At 37.0% G+C, this 21,667-nt stretch overlaps 1 protein-coding gene across 1 annotated transcript in view; it reads right to left on the bottom strand.

Moving 5' to 3' along the window:
- LOC149551258 (Pleckstrin homology (PH) domain superfamily protein) overlaps positions 1–21,667 on the bottom strand; it is a 284,116-nt gene that overhangs the window by 80,603 nt on the left and 181,846 nt on the right. Inside the window, exon 8 of the mRNA XM_089786820.1 lies at positions 19,509–19,631. Coding sequence (XP_089642946.1) covers positions 19,509–19,631 — 123 coding nt within the window. The remainder of the gene's footprint in view (positions 1–19,508; positions 19,632–21,667) is intronic.

Here is a 21,667-nt window from a genome sequence, read left to right as displayed (position 1 = left end):
AATTTAAAGCACTCCAGAAAAAGAATTAGGTCAAACGGTTTTACAGTTTGAAAGTTATTGCAATTTTAAGTTGCTTGGAGACCTCCTAAGACCACTTCAAAGTCAGATTTGAGGCACTAAATGGCCTTGTACAAGCCCAAAAAATGGGGGATGAGCGAAGTTGTTCATAGGCCTATAAAGCGCTTGGAGAGCTTTCCGAAAATGTAAACGGTTCATCAATTGGAGTCCCAGATCAAAAGTTATGCCTCCCAAAAGTTGGACTACCATTTCTGGATTCTTCTAATTTTACACCAACTTCTGACGTGATTTCTAGAACCTTCTATTTTGGCGATGGATGCCAAATAGCATATTCTAAAATGTATTCCTAACCCTAAGCCTAATTGGGGTTTATTTAAAAACATTTCTGGCATTGTAAAGGCAATTCTTGGTGGAGCTTGAGAGAGGGTATTGTGAGGAGGATTTTCTCCCAAATCAAACCATTCTAAGCCTATAGGGCATGTCTTTGAGTCTATTTTCATTGTATTGAATGTAGTAGCATATCACTTCTAATAATAATATTTCCCTTTTCCTGTTGTGTCCATTTCAGTTGTGAGTGTGCCCTCATCAGTGGTATCAAAGAAGGTTTTCTTGAGTGTGTAGACAGAGTGCCAACTATGAGGTAGTTTGCACCAAGACTGTGTGGGTGTGGCTTTGATACAAAAAGATGCCCCCACGAAGGGAGCATGGTGGAAGGGCTGGAGGTGTTACTCTTGAGGTTAGAGCCCTCCAGAGACAAGTCCAGGCATTGCAGGAGGAGATCCGCAGAGGGATGAATGTTGCTGTAGGAGACGAAGGTGAGGAAGAAAATGAAGGAAATATTGAGCAGGAAGGGGAAGGAGACAGAGAAGTCCTAAACCAGGCGGAGGAAAAGCTTTTTAGGGCCATTGCCAAGCTTGGAAAAAGACCTAAAATTGATGTTGGCATGTTTTCGAGAAATCTAAACTCGGATGTGTTGATCGACTAGATCAATGAGCTGGAGGAATATTTTGAGTATGAGGATATCAAGGACCCTGATAGGGTTAAGTTTGCGAAGGCCAAAATGAAAGGCCATGCCAAAATCTAGTGGCAAGAGATTCAGTTGGAAAGAAATAGGAAAGGAAAGGAGAAAATCACAAGATGGGATCGCATGGTGGACAAACTGAAGAAGCAACTCATTCCTATTGATTACGAGCTTGATTTGTTTAAGAAGATGCAAGGGTTAAAACAAGCAAGAAAATCTGTCCAGGAATACACAAAGGAATTTTACCAAGTCCTTATTAGAGCGAGCCATGCAGAAGCAAACATGGAGAAGGTTGCCCGCTACCTTAGTGGCTTAAGACCTAGCATTTAGGAGGAGTTAAGTTTGGTTAGAATGATTAGCATTAAAGAGGCATACCAGTTTGCCTTGTGAGTTGAGGAGAAGCTAAACAAAAAGTTTTATGGAAGGCAAAGAGGGTGCAATTAAGGAGGAAAGGGCGGTGGTAAGTCATTTGGAGGCCGAAATGAGAACCAAAGGAAAAATGAAGATGGGGGTACTAGCCGAAACCAAAGGAACGAGGGTTTCAACCACTCTTGTGATCAAAAACTTTGGAGATCAAAAAGGAAGAGGTAGAGGACATGGACAAGGTTCAGGAAGAGGTGGCTTCTGTGGTACCTGTTTTCATTGAAATGAAGAAGGTCATCGTGCCTTCGAATGCCCTCAACACCAAGGAAGGACAAATAGAAGAGCTGATGGTCAAGCAAGGGTTGCTCATGATGCACAGTCATCGCATTCAGACGATGCAGAAAGAGGAGAGGTTCTAGTTAATGAAAGGGTCTTATTGAGCGGTGAGACTGAACCTAGACAAAGAAGTTTGTTTCGTACTAGGTGCAAGTGTGAGGGCAAATGTTGTGATGTGATTGTTGATGGTGGAAGCACTAACAACTTGGTGTTAGACGAGATGGTCTCAAAGCTAAAGCTCAAGAGGGAGAAACACCCCAAACACTATTGGATTGCTTGGGTGCAAGATGATCATAAGGTCCTGGTTAATAAGCAATGTTTGGTAAAGTTCAAGATTGGGAGTTACCACGACGAGGTTCTCTGTGACATCATTCCAATGGATGTCTGCTATTTATTGTTGGGAAGGTCATGGCAGTTTGACAAGCATGTTGTACATGATGGTCACGCAAATACATACTCTCTGACAAAGGATGGAGTTCGCCACAAATTGAAGCCTTTGATAAAGGAGGGAGAAAAGGTATGCAGTGGTGCTAGGGTATGTCTTGTTGATGGAAGAAAATTTCTAGATGGAATGAAACATCAGCATATGTGTTATGCTTTGATTCCTAAAAAAGATAAGGAAGGTAGTAGTGAAATTCCACTTGAAGTTTCAAGTCTATTAAGTGTGTATGGAGATGTCATCTCTGATAATGTTCCAGAAGGGTTGCCGCCAGTAAGGCAAATCAATCATCAAATAGATTTAGTCTCCGAGCTAGTTTGCCTAACAAGGTTGCTCATAGGATGACTCCTACTGAAACTAAGGAGCTAAATAGACAAGTTCAAGAGCTGTTAAGGACAGGTTTCATTCGAGAGAGCCTAAGTCCATGTGCACTACAGTGCTGGCACCAAAGAAGGATGGAGAGTGGAGAATATGTACAAACTCTCGAGCTATAAATAGAATAACCATCAAGTACCAGTTTCCTTTGCCAAGAATGGATGATCTTATGGACTGTTTGAGTGGAGCTCAGTACTTGACAAAGATAGATCTCAAGAGTGGCTATCACCAAATACGGATACGAGAGGGAGATGAGTGGAAGACTGCATTCAAGACCTTTGGGTTGACCAATGCACCAAGCACCTTCATGCGACTTATGAATGAGGTATTATAGAAATTTTTAGAAAAATTAGTTATTGTCTATCTGGATGATATTTTGATTTTTAGTAAATCATTCGATGAACATTTATCGCACATTCGTAGTGTCCTTGAAAGGTTGAGGGAAGAGAAATTGTTGATTAATTTAAAGAAGTGTAGCTTTGTCAAAAGGGAGTTAATCTATTTGGGGTTTGTTGTATCAGCTAAAGGTCTCAAAATGGACCCTAAGAAGGTGAAGGTCATCATGGAATGGCCTACTCCAAGGTCTGCTACTGAGGTGAGGTCATTTCATGGTCTGGCTAGTTTTTAAAGGAAGTTCATTAGGAATTTCAATAGCATATGTGCAGCCCTAACTGAAACAATGAGGGGGGATAGAAAAGAGTTCAAGTGGACTACAAGAGCTGCAAGGAGTTTTGAATTGCTGAAGAACGTGACAGAGCAACCTGTGTTGGCACTTCCTGATTTCAACAATGTATTCTAGGTGGATTGCGATGCTAGTGGCAGTGTTATTGGGGCTGTGTTGAGCCAAGAAGGTAAACTTATTGCCTATTTTAGTGAAAAATTGAATGATGCAAAGAAGTACTCTGTTTATGATTAGGAATTCTATGCAATAGTTCAAGGCTTTAAAAAATGGAGGCATTGTTGTTGCCAAAAGAATTTGTCTTGCATACTGATCACCAGGCATTGCAGTACCTAAATAGCCAAGGTAAATTCAATCAAAGACATTTGAAATGGGTAGAGTTCATGCAAAGCTATACATTTGTATTGAGGCATAGAAGTGGAAGGTCTAATAGGGTTGTAGATGCATTAAGTAGGAGATAGTTGTTGCTAACAGTAATACAGGTTGAAGTGGTTGGGTTTGATGAACTCAAGAATCTATACCCTGAGGGTCCTGATTTTGCAAAGGCATGGAAGGCTTGTAAAGAACCTACTACTCTAGACAAGACCAGGTGGCTAGATTACCTGATTCAGGATGGTATGTTGTTCAAGGGCAGTCAATTGTGTATTCCAAGGAGTTCTATGAGGGAGAACCTGATCAAGGAGAAACACAGTGGAGGGATGGCAAGACATTTTGGTCGAGATAAGACGATTGCGATTATTAGAGAGCATTATTTTTTGCCTCAGTTGTCGCAGGATGTGAAAAAGTTTGTGCAGAGTTGTCAAGTATGTCAAACAGCCAAAGGATTTAGTCACAATACTGGACTCTATCAACCATTACCTATTCCATCAAAGCCTTGGGAGGACATAAGTATGGATTTTGTTCTTGGATTGCCAAGGACACAAAGTGGTAATGACTCAATATTTGTGGTGGTTAATAGGTTTTCCAAGATAGGCACATTTCATTCCATGCCACAAGACTCATGATGCAGTACATATTGCAGATTTGTTTTCCAGAGAGGTGGTGAGGCTACATGGTCTCCCGAAAGGTATTGTTCCTGATAGAGATACTAAATTTATGGGGTATTTTTGGAGGACTTCGTGGGAGAAGTTGAAGACAGAATTGAAGTTCAGTTTTGCACATCATTTGCAGACTGATGGACAAACAAAAGTGGTGAATAGGAGTCTGTGCAATTTGCTAAGCTGTTTAGTAGGAGATAAGCCCAAGGGATGGGATTTAATTCTACGACAAGAAAAATTTGCTTACAATAATTCTATGAACAGAAGTATTAGTAGATCACCATTCCAAATTGTGTATGGGAGTGGTCCAAGGACTGCACCAGAGCTGAGGAAGATGGAGCAAGGGGAGAGAACAAGTGTTGAGGTAGAAGAATTTGCTGAACATGTCAAGAACCTACATGAGGAGGTACATGCACATATTACTAAGATGAACCAACAGTATAAGGCTATGGAAGATCAAAAGAGGAGACATAAGGAGTTCCAAGTTGGGGATTTGGTTATGGTATACTTAAGGAAGGAATGATTTCCAGTGGGTATCTACAACAAGCTGAAGATGAAGAAATTTGGCCCCTGCAAAATTTTGAAGAAGCATGATTCAAGAAATGCATATGAGGTGGAATTGCCAGATGAGATTCACATTTCTCCTATTTTTAATGTTGCAGACTTAACAGAATATCATGATTATGGTGCAGATGAGGAGTTGATGTTGGCACCATGTCCAATTCCTACTTCTAAAAAGGAAGAGTTAGAAGAAATTTTGGATAGTTGTGTGGGCCGGAGTACCAGAAACAAGCAGTATGAAGAATACCTAGTGAAGTGGAAAGGACGACAAGTAGAAGATTCAACTTGGATATCTGCAATGGAGGTTGCCCAATTGGGTTTTCCTCTACCAACTATAAAGTGACATGGTCACTTTTCAATCTACATTGGGTGTCTGATGCAGGAGCATCCAATGGTGTAAGGGCAATCCTGTATCACCCAAAAATATGCTTAGTGTTAGTTTTTGTTTAATGTGTTTTCAATTCTAGGTAACCATTTGGGTCAAATAAAAGTTCCAACTCTCATAGTTCCACTATTGGTTTTCTGGGTTAGAGTTTTTGAGCACCTTGAGATATGTGCCAATGCAAAAAATAGGTGATTTTGTAATTGGGCCATAATTATGATGAGTTAGAGGGTGTAAGTTGGAGGGATGATTATAATTGTAATTTAAAACACTCCAAAAAAAGAATCAAGTCAAAAGGTTTTATTGTTTGAAAGTTATTGCAATTTTAAGTTGCCTAGAGACCTCCTAAGAGCACTTCAAAGTCAGATTTGAGGCACTAAACAGCCTTGTATGAGCTTGAAAAATGGGGGACGAGCGAAGCTGGTCCATAAGCCTATAAAGCGCTCAGAGAGTTTTCCAGAAATGTAAACGGTTCGTCAATCGGAGTCCTAGATCAGAAGTTATGCCTCCTGAAAGTGGGACTACCATTTATGGATTCTTCTAATTTTACACCAACTTCTGACATGATTTCTAGAACCTTTTGTTTTGGCGATGGATGCCAAATGGCATATTCTAAAATGGATTCCTAACCCTAAGCCTAATTGGAGTTTATTTAAGAACATTTATGGCATTGTAAAGGTAGTTCTTGGTGGAGTTTGAGAGGGGGTACTGTGAGGACGATTTTCTCCTAAATCAAACCATTGTAAGCTCATAGGGCATGTCTTTGAGTCTATTTTCATTGTATTGAATGTAGTAGCATATCACTTATAATAATAATATTTCCCTTTTCCTATTGTGTCCATTTTGGTTGTGGATTGTGCCCTCATCATGGTTCAAGGTGTTATTATTGTTAATAAGCAGATTTGATAGTAATTTGCCATTTTTGGGCATCAGCATAACCCAGATTTCTTATTTGTTTGCAAGTCACCAGTTTATATATATATTTGAAAATATATATACACCTCCATACGCATCCGCATCCACCCCGCCCCCCCCCCCCCCCCCCAAAAAAAAAAAAATTCACGCACCTTGCATCCGCTTCCAAATCCACATCTGAATCGGTAACTTAGAAATAAACTATTATTTCTTAGAAACAACTAGCCATCGAGAGGTGTTAGAACATAATGTTATAGGGATCGTACCCTTGTAATATTTGTATATAATGTTCTAATATAAGATAATAAGACCTTATATATTATATGTTCTATAAGCATATCCCATCTGAAATAATTATAATATAATAACTACTAGATTATTAATTATTTATGAATGAGGTTTATTGAAAAGGCGTGACTGGTGAAATAACCTTTCCTCCTATATTTAAGAAGGTTCTCTTTTTTTCAGGTTAACAAGAATTTTGAGCTTTATAGTGTGTTACATATATCGTTATGGACGAAAGGTATTTTGGGCCATGTGGAAGTAAGGAGAAGTATCCCTAGGTTCAGTCTATTTAATAAACTACTTTGTAAGTGTTTTGATAAAATGATGCTTTATGGGGTTTTTCACTTGAAAACGTTTTCCCTGTGTATACCTTGTGTAATGTGTTAAATTTATGTTTGTCCGATACTCATCTTACTTGTATTTATATCTTGCTTATAATGATTAGTACTCTAAGATCCTAAATTCTAACATGGTATCAAAGCCAATTAGGTTATGCTAATCCTTTAGCATTTGAAAATTCAATTTATTTACTTATTTTCACAAATCACTTTTATCTTAATAAGTAGACCAAACTAACAACAATATTTTTTAATTGAGAAAAGTGTGCATTCATTTCAAAATGATTAATAAGCATTTTCACCTTCTCAAGTGATTATAAATGCAAACATATAAATTTGATATCATATTTTGTTAGAAGAATTGCGCCATATATATTATGTAATCTTAATTGCTAAATTTAATGAATATGACGGTCTACAATGTTTTATTTTACATAATTTTGATGCCATATCCATCATACTTGAAACCCACTTATAGAATGCTACAATAAACACTGAAATTAAAGATCATTTCAGCACCAAAAGTTGCAAACCTTATATATAAACTACAATCATAAATCATATTTGCTATACTTGATAGATATTAAATTCCCTACAAAAGCTAAAAGACACTTCTTTTTAGAGAAACCCTATGTGTGGAACTCGTAATCATTCATTTTGTTGATGCCACATTCGATTTTACTAACAAATGTAGGGTTGGTGTTGTCCTTATGGCAATGTCAAACCATCTGCAACAACTACCAATTAAAATAGGCAACCTTTATGAATAGTCACCTTCTTATAAACTCAGTAATCTTATCCAAGATGTGTTATTCTTTCATCCATAGCATAAGAAGTTGGTGTTCTTTGCTAACATATGGAAATCAAAATGTCAAAACTTTTCAATTAGCGGATCTATTAAGGTCAACAATTTACCTGCCAAAACCACCACCTACAAGGTTTTTTGATGGTTTTTTTTATATTGTTTATTGTAGCCTCACCACAGTCTGCCTACATGAATTCATAAAAGATATTGTGAATTTTAATGTAAAGTAGTCATCCCTAAACAACTACAATAAAGATCCCTCAACATAGTTTCACTCACAAGGTGCAATTGCAGGTATAAGATACAATAAGATAAATTTATTAATGGCCAACAAGAAACCAGAAATGTTTAAGGGACTAGAAAGAGTACAACAAGGCCATAACTAGCGGTGGGAGCACTAAATGGTGTACACAAAAAGAACAAGCGAGAAAGAAAAAGAACAGGTAAACAAGTAAAGCCTAAAAATTCCTCATAGACAAGAAGTAGTCCAAAACTGAAGGATGTGATCTAGGGTGAGGAAGTGCCCCAAACCATCTTTGGGAACCACTAGAGATAGGCTGATGTTGCCGAGTGTGTCTTCTGCAAGGTCTCACAAGTCTGATGTGACCCAAAGGAGGGTCAAGCATCCACTTTGTCCCCTTAGAGAAAGGCACAAGAACAAAGAGGGGATGATGAGCTGTTCCAAAGTTTGTCTCAACAGGAATAATAACTACAAAGTGTGATTCCAAAGTTATATGGTCTGGTGGAGATATAGGATCAAACACCATTGATCAATGTATCTAAAAATTAAGAAGGTGACCAATAATCTTTGAACAAGCAGTGAAACCTCCCCTTGATCTCATAGTAGATGGAGCATGGAAAACAAAATGGGTCTCGGATTCCACCTTACCAAGGGGGAAAAGGCGATAGATCCTATCTTGTGTATCAATTTGGTGGTCAATTTTGATACGTAACCGGTGGGAGCCCACTCTAAATGACCCCAAAGAAATGTGAAGCGCATGAGTCAAGCAGTGAGTGATGTACCAAGGGCGCACAATAACCTAGTCCTGGATATCAAGGTAATGTTATTGCTCGGCATAGAAAGCCATCCTTGGGGGAACCCCCCCATAGGCTTACTCAAAGTCATGGCAATATTATGTCAGTAGATGTCAAGCCTGATGTGCTTGTTCAGCACCTACTAAGAGGGGAGGAGGTGAGCAGGCACATCCAAAGGAAACTGAAAGGGGAGAAGACGATACATCGCAATCCCAACTGAACCAAGAAGAGCAGAAGCTTGAGCAAACCAACAATGAGCTCTATCTCTGTGATGAAAGTTCGCAACTGCCTTGAAAGAGAAATAGGTCAGGTAAGAACATATGTGACGACCCTCAAAAGAGTCTACGAAGCTTTGAAGCCAATGGAAAAATCAAACCAAGTCAAAGATGGTCCCAAGCTTGAAAGGATGAGCTCGAAACTCAACCAAAATGAGACTAAGGGAGTTGGACCGATTACATCTGATAATGTACCAAAGGAGAGTCTCAACTCTCTCTACTAAACCACAATCGAAATCCATGAGGGTCCCCACACAATGGAGTCGTATAGTACGGTCGGCTTGACCAAGAGTCCACGAGGGACATCGTGGTCATAGTATCCTAGAAGTGATGTTTGAAGCACTATCTCTCAACCATAGCTAAGGAATCAAGCCCTATATCGACCCAGGGCTGCATGGTAGTTCTCAAACTGAAACAAGGCTTGGAGAACTTAACCCATAGGTAGGTATAAGAAGGTTTGATCTCGATCTCGGTGCCCTCAAAATAGAAATGGAGATGTGTAAGTCTTCAGACAATTAAAGACCCAAGTCTCGTCCAAGTTAACAACAAGATGTTGCAAGTCACTATAGGAGGCCAACCCATCTAGAAGTCACTAGAGCCCCTTTTGAGATCCACAAAGAGTAAAATGGAGATCAAAACCTGTTGTAAGTAGCAACCATCACCAAGAAGAGAGAAATTGTGGAGGAAGGCCTCGAGCTCATCAATATAAATGTCGAAATGAGTGGAGGAGAGAGGACAACCCTACTTCACCCTAGTGGTGCTCTAAATAAAATCTGAAAATCCCTATAGATACGTGAATCTACAAACCACCCTCTCATACAATCTCATTATAGCTGTCAAGAGAGTTTTAGGACCCCAACGTCCCTAAGTCTTTAGAAGAGAGCCCCCAAAGGAAGAGAGTCAAAAGCCTTGTGAAAGTCTATGAAGTAATAAGACTTTCACAAAGTGATGGTGAGCCTCAATAATAGCTTGTAGAGTAAGAATATGATCCACAGTCTAGAAATCAATATAGAAACCAATCTACCCCCTAGCTCCATAATGTTGCCTATTGGACTCCCTAGATGAAATAGTATTCGAGCTCCCTAGATGAAATAATATTCGACACTCTGGAATAAATTTTGGCAAAAGTATGCCCAACCATGATGGTCGTGTAGATCTCACAGTCCGAGATCGACCCAATCCTATGAAAAGGATAGATAATATGTCACAACCAACTGTTGGGAAACCAGTTGAAACTACTATTTTAAAGAGCACTTTGAGAAAGGAGCCCAAAGTTATAATATCAAGCTTGAAGAGTTCTGCTTGGAACCCTTCCTCATTTGCAGTCCAGCTATTGTTGATGCATCTAATAGCCTCATTGATAATGGAAAAATTAGAGAGGCAGAAACAATGTAGGGGGTGAGGTGGAGGAGGCACTGGTCAGGGATATCATAGAGAGTGGAGGTGTGGGAAACAAGGGAGTTGTGCTCTAGAGCGAGGGAGGGAGCAAGGAACAAGGTGTGCCAAAAGACTTTGGGGACTATATGAGAGAGGCGCAAAGGATCTACACTCTGCCAGACAGGAAAACTCGCTTCTTCTGATGAAGAAAGCAACAATAGGAAAGTCTCAATTGGACGAATGTGGGTGAAAGGGTGGAAAAGGCCAAGCAAATCAAGCACTAAAAAGACTTGTAGTCCTCCTCAAACCAATGATTCATGGGGCAAGTGTTCCTACACTTGGGTTAGGAGAGGATGAGGAGAGGCAGTGGGGGATGGAGAGGAGGGCGGACTTGAACAACATAATCGTCAAACATGGAGGCATCTCCAAAATCAAAGAGGAAATCCTAAGGGAGGAGTTGTTAAAGATGGTGGACAAAGAGATTGCAGTCACTCTCAGTGAAACAAAAAGAGGTACGTATGCAAGAGGGAGTCGCACCAGGAGTAGATGAGGTGGCAGGGGGGTGAGAGGAAGGACTCTAGAGGTTAGACTGAGACTAAGGAGGACATGGTTGGCCAAGTGGAGGCGAGAGATAGTGAAGTGGCTAATAGAGGGAATGAGGGAGGTGCCAAAGATAGCATAGTCAACAACATTTGTGTCGCCTCAATAAGGCTAGCAAGTGAAAAGACTAAAACCTGAAAAGGAGGAGAGCCCATTCAGGATCACCAAGTCTGAGGGCTCACAAAGTTGTATCAGAAAATAGTTGTACCTAGTGAAGGGTCCCTAACTATCCTCAAAGAAGTGTTGTAAGCCTAGATCCCCTAGATTTGACTTTGTTGTATGCACTAGATCCGACCCAAACCCAAGCACCTAACCTTGCCCTTGAAAGAAGAAGGCCACTAGTAACCAACTATGCCAGGAAGAGGACAAATGGGGCTCTCGTGGATCTTAGTAACAAGAAGAATGACTGTAGAACCATAAGAGACTCGGTAAGGACCATAAGGTACCACTATCATTCCAACAATGGACATGCAGGGAACCACTATGAGGCTTTGTCATGTCTAATTTGCTAAGACGTAATAATCACAGATCTAAATGTACAATCTCTATAGCAATTGGTTTGAGGAGATGATTGTATTATAGTTCCACTTTCAAGTTCCTTCTTAGTTAGGAGTGCACCAAACTTGGTCGATATTCAATTCCTTTATTTTTCTACAAGAAAAATTAAGAGATTCATTGAATTTGTGGCTATTATGACAACAGTAAGCATTTTTCACTAGAATATATCATGAAATTGAATAGACTCCCTTATACGGCTTGACTTTAAGGAGTCAACTTTAACTAAGTGATCCATTACATGAAGAGAGAATTGGTTGAGAAACTAACATCTTCTTTTGAGTTGTGAGTTGTCACTTGGATATTCTTTTGGTTTAACAAAATCTTGTCATCCACATCATGTTTAATATATTAAAGCTAAAAAAATATGTTCATTTTCCTACAAACTAAAACTAGGGAGACCAAAATTGTCACTCAATTTTATACAGCAGCTGAATAATGCCTCAAATAATTTGGGTGCTTTTCTATGGTTTGAGTATGTAGATCAGTCTGCACAAGCAAGAGCATTTGTAACAATAACATTTGGTTGAGAACATTTTTCTTCACACCTAGATGAACTCCTGGAATCACCTTTCAATATTATTTTCTTTCATTTGTTTCATTCAATGAGACATCATCCCCTTGAAGAAGGCTATTAATCTGTTCACTTTCCTTTTCTCTATTTTTAGACTTGTATGCATGTCTACATTGGTCTTATCAACTACAATACTTCAACACATTTCATTGATAAGGTCTTCTTAAGATGCATTAACCTTAGGATTTCAAGCTGACAAAAATTCCTCCTACCTTGCCTACTTGAAGGTTTGAGCATTTCCATACATTGACTACTATAAAATTTCTATTGTATGTCTTTGGTGTGAGTCTCTTATTACGTTTGAATATATTTCCTCTAAATTTGGCCTTATCATGTATGACTTTTAACTATGTGTGAAATCATTAAAACACAAGGTTACCAGGAGACTGGGGTACTTGGAGACCTTGGAGACTGGTACTGATACTGGTACGGCTAATTTTCAAAAATAGGAGACGGGGGTACTTGGAAACGTTAATTGTTGTTTAATAAAGAAATAATTATACATCATTGACAAGTCTTTCTAGAGGCAATTAAGCAAATTGATTGGAAAACTATAGTGGCTATCATTATAATTACTAACATATATGATATAAGTAATAACAAATTTTTAAGGGGTGATGATAGAGGATAAGATTTAGGAGTTTTATGACGCCTTATGCTCAATATTTTTGGTGGGAGACATCAATTGTTGGTTGGGGGACTTTGGAGATGGCAACCAAAACCTCGTGCATCCAAACTTTTTTGGGGACGTCTCCAGTACCTAGAGACGTGTCTCCGGTACTGGGAGTCTTGGAGACGGGTCTCCAGGTGTAGGAGACGAGTCTCCTGGTAACCATGTTAAAACATGATATGTCTTTTAAAATATATGTTTCGTTACTGTTTATCTTGTTTATCCACAAGGAATTAATGAGGTTTGATTTGCATGTTTCTAGATATTCATTTAGTGATAGTTTTTAAGATAAAATATAGGTATATTCTCTGTGTTCTTGGTTTTAAAGGTGGATTTAACTTTTCAAAACAAACAAGTTAACTAATTGAAGTCAATTCATATGCATGAATTTATTAGGATGCAACCAAGTAACGTATCCAATAAATCACTAGCACAATCTTTCTTCACATCCTGTTTTAGAGTTTTAAGAGAAAATTCCAATTTTGAATGCATATATAATAAAGCATAGTTGTTTCCATATGGAATTCAAACTACAACACTTACACTTAATTTGACACTTTGATAGCATTAGGGTCCATTTTCTTATCATTCTAGTTGGCATCATTGTATCCTCATGTATGGTGGATGTAATTTTCATTTGCATATATTGGATAATTCAATTGAATTATATGTACGAAACTCATTCCATAATAGGACCTTCTGAACATATAGATTCATTTTCGTTATATCTTGTATGTTCTTAATCCAAAGATTATGACGACAACCAATACATGTTCAATGGCCCACATTGTGATATCAACATGGAATCAATTAATCATGTGACATTATGAGTTTTGTTGTAAGCACCCTTACTATAACTGAGCCAATATTAAACCACAAATTTCAAGTTCATAGCATAGGCATTCTGTCAAACATTTGTATAAGTATAGCATTCTGAAATATTCACTTATCTTTGAAATTCATTTTACCAAACACTTTGCATCCCGTCTCTAGGCAACAACAAAATCTCTGTTCCGAACTTGAAATTGAACATTTTTCTGTTACAGAACAGCAGGAGAAACAATAGCAACAAGTGCTGCAAGTCTACAAAAATATCTCCTCACTCAGCAAACTTCTGTTCCTGAATTCTTATTGTTTATATGTTTAGATTTTCTTTCATAACACATCACGGTATATAGTGCACAATTGTAGTATCCCATCCCTTATATTTGCAAAAGAATTCAGAATTTGTCTATGGCATTTTACAAACAGTTGGTGTGCATTCCCAAAGATGAAAGTACTGATATTACTGTGATATTCTTGCTGTGACTGTTATTACCATTTATGGTGTGACTGTTCAAAACAAATGATATATGGACATCTAAAAGTAGTTTGTACCAATGGCAGCTCAAGAGGAACAATAATATTGCATTAATACATATAACTCCTATTACAAGTGCTGAAAGAAACTACCAACTGGAAATGCGTGATTTAAATGAAATAACTCCTACATCTCCTAAGTGGACATCTTAATATGGCTGAGAGGACATATGATGGAAGGAAACTGGAATGGATGTGCAGATCCTGATTTCAGTAATGAGCATGTGCTGCGGTTGGAGAGCAGTCCACACTACCTGCTATCTGTCCTAGACACCGTCTGTGCCTCTTGTAGAACGATGGCTGCCTTGATTGCCAGAGTCACACACTAGCTCGGATACCCCCATCTTAGCAATGGGGTATGCTGTCTGCTGGAGGAGTGAGTACCCATACTGCTGGACGATATAATGCCAGTATTGCTGCCGTGGAATGCTCAAGTCTGTTTGCTGCCAGCCTGTACGTCACCAATGCCAAGATCTAACTTCAAATCCCCGTAACTTCTATCTGTGGTTGAAACTCCAACTTCCCATCAATTTCCACTATGCTAATCCGAATTTCAAATCTGGAAATGAAATGTGAGCCACTGGGTTTACGTCCAGCCTCACTAAACTCCTTAAGGGGTTTCGTCTTTAAGAAAAGACCAGTCACATTCAAGCAACCATTTTTGAAATAATATTTTAATATATCTCATGCTGTCGATCCCCATGTAACTCCATGCTTTTTTAACCTCGATATGTGGGAAGACACAAACAACTAGGCAATGTGGGATAAAAAGTCAATTTCGTCTCTTAGTCACTTAAGTTACTTTTGTCATAAAGTGACTTTAAATCATAAAGTAACTTTATATTTGCAATTTATAATATTAAAGTGACTTTATTATTATAAGTTAATTTATAACTTTATAATAACATTAAAATATTTAAATAAATCACTTAAGTCATTTGAGCTTTAATATCTCTTGAAATACTTGTCTAATTGCCATGTTGTCTGAAATAGGAATCTCTCCTCATAATTCCCCATGTGACCAAATACACTTTCTAAAAATAGAAAGGGTCCATCTCTATTATTCCCGACTTACTATACATAGTAAGTATGGCAAATGGAGTCCAAATGATATCGAATGAAGGCCAAATCCATAAATCCCTGAATGTTGGAGATGAATCAATCCTTAGAAGACCCTCTAATCATCCTCATTAGCCTACAAGGATCAAATATTAGGCTAATCCTAAAATTCTGATGCTTGCAACAAATGGGGACATTACATTTGTAAATCCCCTTGAGACAAATACTGTCCTTATTGGAGATCAAAGATGAAATACATTGTAGAGTCACCTATGTCATTAGTTATGTGAATAGTCATTAGCATATAATCAACAATAAATAATGTATTCAAGAGAAATCTTATGACTCGTGAGGTATTCATATATTGATTGTTTGTCATATCTTCATTAAAGAGATTGGTAAGTATTGGAGCACAAAGTTCTCATACATGGGAAATAATTTATATAATCAATATAATGCTTCATTCAATAAAGAAATACAAAATGTTAAGCTATATATATCGAATATGATATTATTTAATGATTTCACATCAATATATTCATTTAAAGAATATTATTTCTTTGGCATGCACATTGCTTTAGTTTTAAGATTATTTGATACACATCAGCTATTTATAATAGTTGTCTATCGCATTAATGCACTCATTGGGGATCAAGCCTTGAGAGGATAGCTCACCCATTGCATATTTTTATGAATCATTATAATGTGTAATAGTATGTCTACTTTTCTTTTAAATAAGACAACTAATTATTCATGCATATACTCATGAAAATATTATTTGATTTCCTTGCTATTTTTTGAGGAATACTAAATGACCTTTCGGCTAATGGCAATTCATCATATTAATTTTTTTTCTTTCCTTCAAAATCAAGTTTGATTTACTACTATATTATGCACTATACTAGCGATTGTAGTTTAGATTATATCTTCAAAAGATATGGTGCAGATGCTATTAGATGGATGGTTCAATACTTTAACAATTGTTAAAAGGGTGAAATACAAAAGCATCTCTTGAAGAATCAATATGGATATGAAGATTTATAGAAGAGTTCAAATGGATACATGTAAAACTACCATCCTATTTGAAGTTCTTTTCCTCTTTCCAAAGAATAACATTTTTTAAGTCATAAAAGCATGTTGAAGATCATGGCATTGACACAAGAAAAAGTATTCTATAATTAAAGATCTTTCCAATTCTATTCAAGTGAAAGTATTCTATTCAAGTGAAAGGGGTCTATCCAGTTCTATTCCAAACCGATGATAGAGACTGGAAGATTAGTCATCACTTATTAATACCTTTGTGCAATGATTGTCTTAGTGGTGATGCCATTAAGAGGGAGTGTGCATGACACCACCTAGTGGCTAAATCCTTATGTAAGACCTAATAGGGACAAGACCTTTACACATTATATGTTCCAAATTAAAATCAATGTTTGGCCAAAGGCGATACCATAAAGAAGGGGTGTGCATGTCAATGACACCACCTAGTACCTAAATCCTAGTTTCAAAAGCATTTAGGTGGGCATAAGTAATTCCTTTAGTTTGAATGTTGCCCGTAGGCATTCGTAAGTCCTAAGTCATACTAGCATCTTGTAAATTCTTCTACTTGTAAATCTTCCACTTGTAAAAGCATTGGATTAAGTCCTATGGGAACGATGTAATGAACCTAGGGAGAGGCTATTTTGAGGAAACCATGGCTCCAATATTATTTTTAATAAGACCTCATAGCATCATTATTAATACAATGGGATTCTAAATTATAACAAGATTACTCTCATGTAGTCCAAAATCCATGATCTTCATGTTTGCATATATTTTTCTCCTTTTGGAATCACTGTCAAAGAAGATCTGCATCTGGGGCATTTCATTTTTGGTTTTATGGAAATTGACATGTGATGTCCCCTATTAACATTAAGGGGCAAAGTTAGAACATAATGTTATTAGGGGTCACACCCTTATAACATATATATGTAGTGTTCTAATATAAGGTAATAATACCTTCTATATTATATGCTTTATAAGCATATCCCACTTGAAATAATTATAATATAATAACTATTAGATTATTAATTATTTATGAATGGTGGTTATTGAAAAGATTTGACTAGTAAAGTCACCATTCTGGTGGTCGGTCTGGATGCAAAGCCAATGGGAGCCCAATCTGAAGGAGCCCAATGGGATACACAGGGCATTACTCCAGTGCCGCTCAATGTAAGAAGGATGCACAATGATCTCATCCTTAATGTCAATCTATGCAATACTTACAACTTGTAAGAGTGTGTAATGGGTGCAAACCATGTGTTTAATTTTATTTAATGAAAGAGTAAGGGGCTGCAAAGGACGACTCCCTCGAAGAAAATGTGTCCATGGTGAAGAATGATGTCTTTTAATAAAACGTGATATCAGTGATTTATGCAATACTTGCAACTTGTATGAGTATGTAATGGGTGCAACCCATGTGTCTGATTTTATTTAATGAAAACGTACGGGGCTGCAACGGATGACTCCATTGAAGAAAATGTGTCCGTGGTGAAGAATGATGTCTTGCCACCTCTCTTAATAAAGGTACATGAAGAGTTTTTAGTGTTGGATTCAAGTATGCATTGTGGAGAAAAAGAACAAATACATCATATGCACCAGACTTAGGAAGAGCAAGTAATGAGAAGATTAATTGTAGATTTATGAGGAAATGTGAGAAGATTAATTGCAGATTTGTAAGGAGAATTTAAAAAGATTATGTGCAGATCTATAAGGAAATAGTGATTCGAATTTTTAGGCAAATTTATGAGCAGCTTATAGCATATTCAAGAACAGGTTTATAGCAGATTGGGAAGAGAGTTACTGGAGAATATTTGAAGAGAAACCTAGTGAGTTGGTGCTCAAAAATTGAGTGAGGTATTGGTGCTAACAAAATTTGTAAAAAGGTTAATACAAGCAATATTTTTCCCATGGTTTTCTCCCAAAAGGATTTCAATGTAAATTTTGTTGTTGAGGAGGTGTTCATTATTTGGCTTATCATATGTGCTAATTTAGATTAAATCTTGAAGTAATTAAATAATTATCAAAAGGTAAAATGAATATTGATATACTGTTTCATGCCCTTGGCACCCCCCACCCCCCTCCACACGCCAGTATAATTCTTTGCTCATCAGAGGGGCCTCCTTTTCATGTGTCTCAGTCCAAAGATACAGGTCAATAATGGACTTTAGGAGTTGAAGAATCTGAACATGGAGTGGATAGGTAGGCAATGCAACCTGGAGAACTTAGAGACTCCAGCTGCCCTAGCTTCAACCCTGTTGATGCTGTTAGATGCCAAATCTGGTGGTTAAGAAGTTGCAATGGATAATGATGCGGTTGCAGGTTGAAGCAAGATTGACAATTATATTCTACGAACAGTCTAATAATGAAGCATCTAATCTTTATCCTGCTATCCCAACTACAGCATACCCGGACTAGTGTCTGAGAGAATGTTCCAATCAGAAAATAATGACAATGTTATGATCAGAATTTCATCTCGGATTTGGATCAGAAAAAGGTGTGACAGTGAAAGTAAATGATATATTCTTGGTAACCAGCTGATGGCTGACAAAACATTGAAAAATTTATCGTGCAGCCCATTTTTTAGGTATGTTTTTGCTTGCATGATACTACATGCTCTGTCCATTTGGTGCATCTCTGCGCTAATATTGTGCTTTGACATGGGTCTGTTTCACAACAATTTACTTTGATTTGTGCTCTCTAGAAGCTTTCTTTTGTGGCATTGGTTCTCAGCTGTTTGTACAAGCCATATTGGTACACATTATCCAATATTGAAAAGGGTGTTCTATTTGATCAAAAAAGCATTTTGTTTGTCATGTTAGTTATACAAACTCTCATTCAGATTATTTTGGTGTTGAAATTTCCCTTTTGGAGATCCTTGAAATGTGAATGAACCACAATAAAATGGAACATATTCCTGGTCAATAGGACTAACCTATGAGAACCAAAAAGCATGAGATAATTGTAGCTTACCTATTTGATCAAAAAAGCATTTTGTTTGTCATGTTAGTTATACAAACTCTCATTCAGATTATTTTCGTGTTGAAATTTCCGTTTTGGAGATCCTTGAAATGTGAATGAACCACAATAAAATGGAACATATTCCTGGTCAACAGGACTAACCTATGAGAAACAAAAAGCATGAGATGATTGTAGCTTACCATTCCAAAAAATAAAATAAAGTGAAGTACAAAAACCACAAAAAAAATTTTAATGTCAACTAAGAATTAATATATTCAATGAATCAGTTTAATGGATAGACCACAAATTGAGATTTTATTTTCCAATATTTTTAATATTGTTATTTTAAGCAAAACCTCAAAACAAACATAAACAAGGATGACTCTCACACTCCAAATGCTCATTAACAAGATCACTCTCACACCCAAGAAGCCAAATTAAAAAAACTCACATCATTGCGGATTACAATTGTTGCTTTAGCCTCCTTTGTGCCTACTCTGGCATCCTCTTTACATTTGATATAAAGTTGCCCCATGCCCATATCTTTCCATCCCTTCTCTGCAACATTTTCCGGCTGACACAAAAGTTTAAATCAATGCCACACCTTACAGTAAAACAAGTCCTAAGCACCCAGTTTAACAATCAAATCCCACAAGAAAACTAGTTGTTTAGATTTTAGCGGTGTAAACAATGCCTGAGATGAAAACAGCATATAGTATTATGTATTTGGACAACTGTTTACTACAAACATATTTGTGTAAATGGACACTCTCCTATAAATAGTGTGCAGGGAGTACAATGTCATACTACATGTAGCAACCAAAATCTCGATTCCGTATCTTAAGTGAGTTGTAGAATAGAGAAATCATTGATTGATGCAAGCAAGATAATTAGCTTAAGAAAGTATTTTAGGAAAAAATGGTCTAAACAAAACAATATTCCCAATTCTTAATACAGGTGAATACAATCATCAGACATTCAATGAATGACAAAACACAAGATCTTGACTGTATATAATATACTCAAAGCTTATTTCTCTTTACACTTTAAACTTTACAACATTGCAAACAACTATCATCAATTCAAACATTACAAATGTTCAAAATATTTATCTACTGTGCTAAGTGTTAAACCAAACACTTTGAAAGCTGATGGCAATTTTTGCATCTCAAAATCTTTCTAAAAGCATCATTAGGGTTACACAATAGTAGGATTGTTATTTTGTGTCACATTTCCCCAATGATTATTTGTTAAAAGTTGGAATCACTAATTGACAATTACAAAAGCTATGTTAGCCAGTGTTTCACACAGAACTTACACAACTTGAATATGTTGAGAAAAGAACACAAGTATTCATTATAATTATTTGGTAATATGCATGTTGCTTGCTACAAACAATTATATGACCTGTCATGTATACCAACTTAATAATAAATAAAAATCATTCCTTACAGCTTTTCCTCAAGGCATACACACTAGACACATCAAAGGTTCGGCTTCACATTGAATTATGATAGTATTTTTACCTAAACATAGGTGACTATGATAGAAGAGAAAACATGCAAATTATTTGCTGATAATCCAGCCTACATCTAGAGAAATTCAATACCAGGTAAAACATGAAACTGAAGTCAAATGTGAACAATCTATTGAAGAATCCAGTTGTTTCTGGTATGCTCTTTGTAATACTGCAATGTGTGATCTCACATTCAAAAATATCTTCAAATTATAAAACAAACAAGAACCAAAGTAGACCCAACCAAAGTGATTTTTTTACGAACAATTTCAAGGTGAAATCCAATTAAAACATAACACAAAAAAAAAAAAGAACTAACAAAATATTAGTTTTTTGAACAATGTAATGGCCTGAGCCAGAATATCAGTATGTAGTATAGTATAACGGATGGTGTTTTCCAACTCTGAATTTTTAAGTTTCTGACTTTGACTTGCGTATGTGAAGCTCTTTTTTCTTTTTGGTTTTTATGCCCTTTTCTGAATCCTTTTCATGCTTTTTTCATTTTTTCTTGTGGTATTTTGAGAAATGATATGCAATGAAATAAGAAAACTCTAAATCTGAAATTGATCAATGAGTTAATAACAACTACTGCAAATGATAACAAACAAATCTGATCTAATTACCTTCCACAGGGTCTGAAGTAACCATACCAGGAAATTAGATTGAAAACGTACAAGAAATAATTTGGTCTCAACACCTCCAACTTCTCCCTACACCTAAGTACTACAGTGCAAAAACTAACTTTTTCTTCTTGTTACTACTGCTAAAGCTGCTGGCATACTCATCTGCAACTAAGCTTGCTGAAACCCTAGGATGTACAGCTGCTGTGTATCCCAAAATCGTTTCCTACAGCCTCTGTGAAAATGCACAAGCTAAGAATTGTAATTTCCTTGCCCCAAACAGCTATCAAATATTCTAAACTGCACAAATAAACACCCACATCCAGGCTGGATCAATTCTGATATGAATTGGAGAGGTATAGTTGGGGGCATTTTCTCAATATTTGTATATCTTCCCTCCAACACCACCAATCTGCAATCTGGAGTTAATATCTGCCCTTCCCCTATTCAAATTAAACAATTCACTCAACTGTT

Source organism: Cupressus sempervirens, chromosome 6, assembly GCF_028749045.1.
Source record: "Cupressus sempervirens isolate cs-2001-9-10 chromosome 6, ASM2874904v1, whole genome shotgun sequence".
Lineage (NCBI taxonomy): Eukaryota > Viridiplantae > Streptophyta > Pinopsida > Cupressales > Cupressaceae > Cupressus > Cupressus sempervirens.
This window is presented reverse-complemented; position numbering and strand designations above follow the sequence as displayed.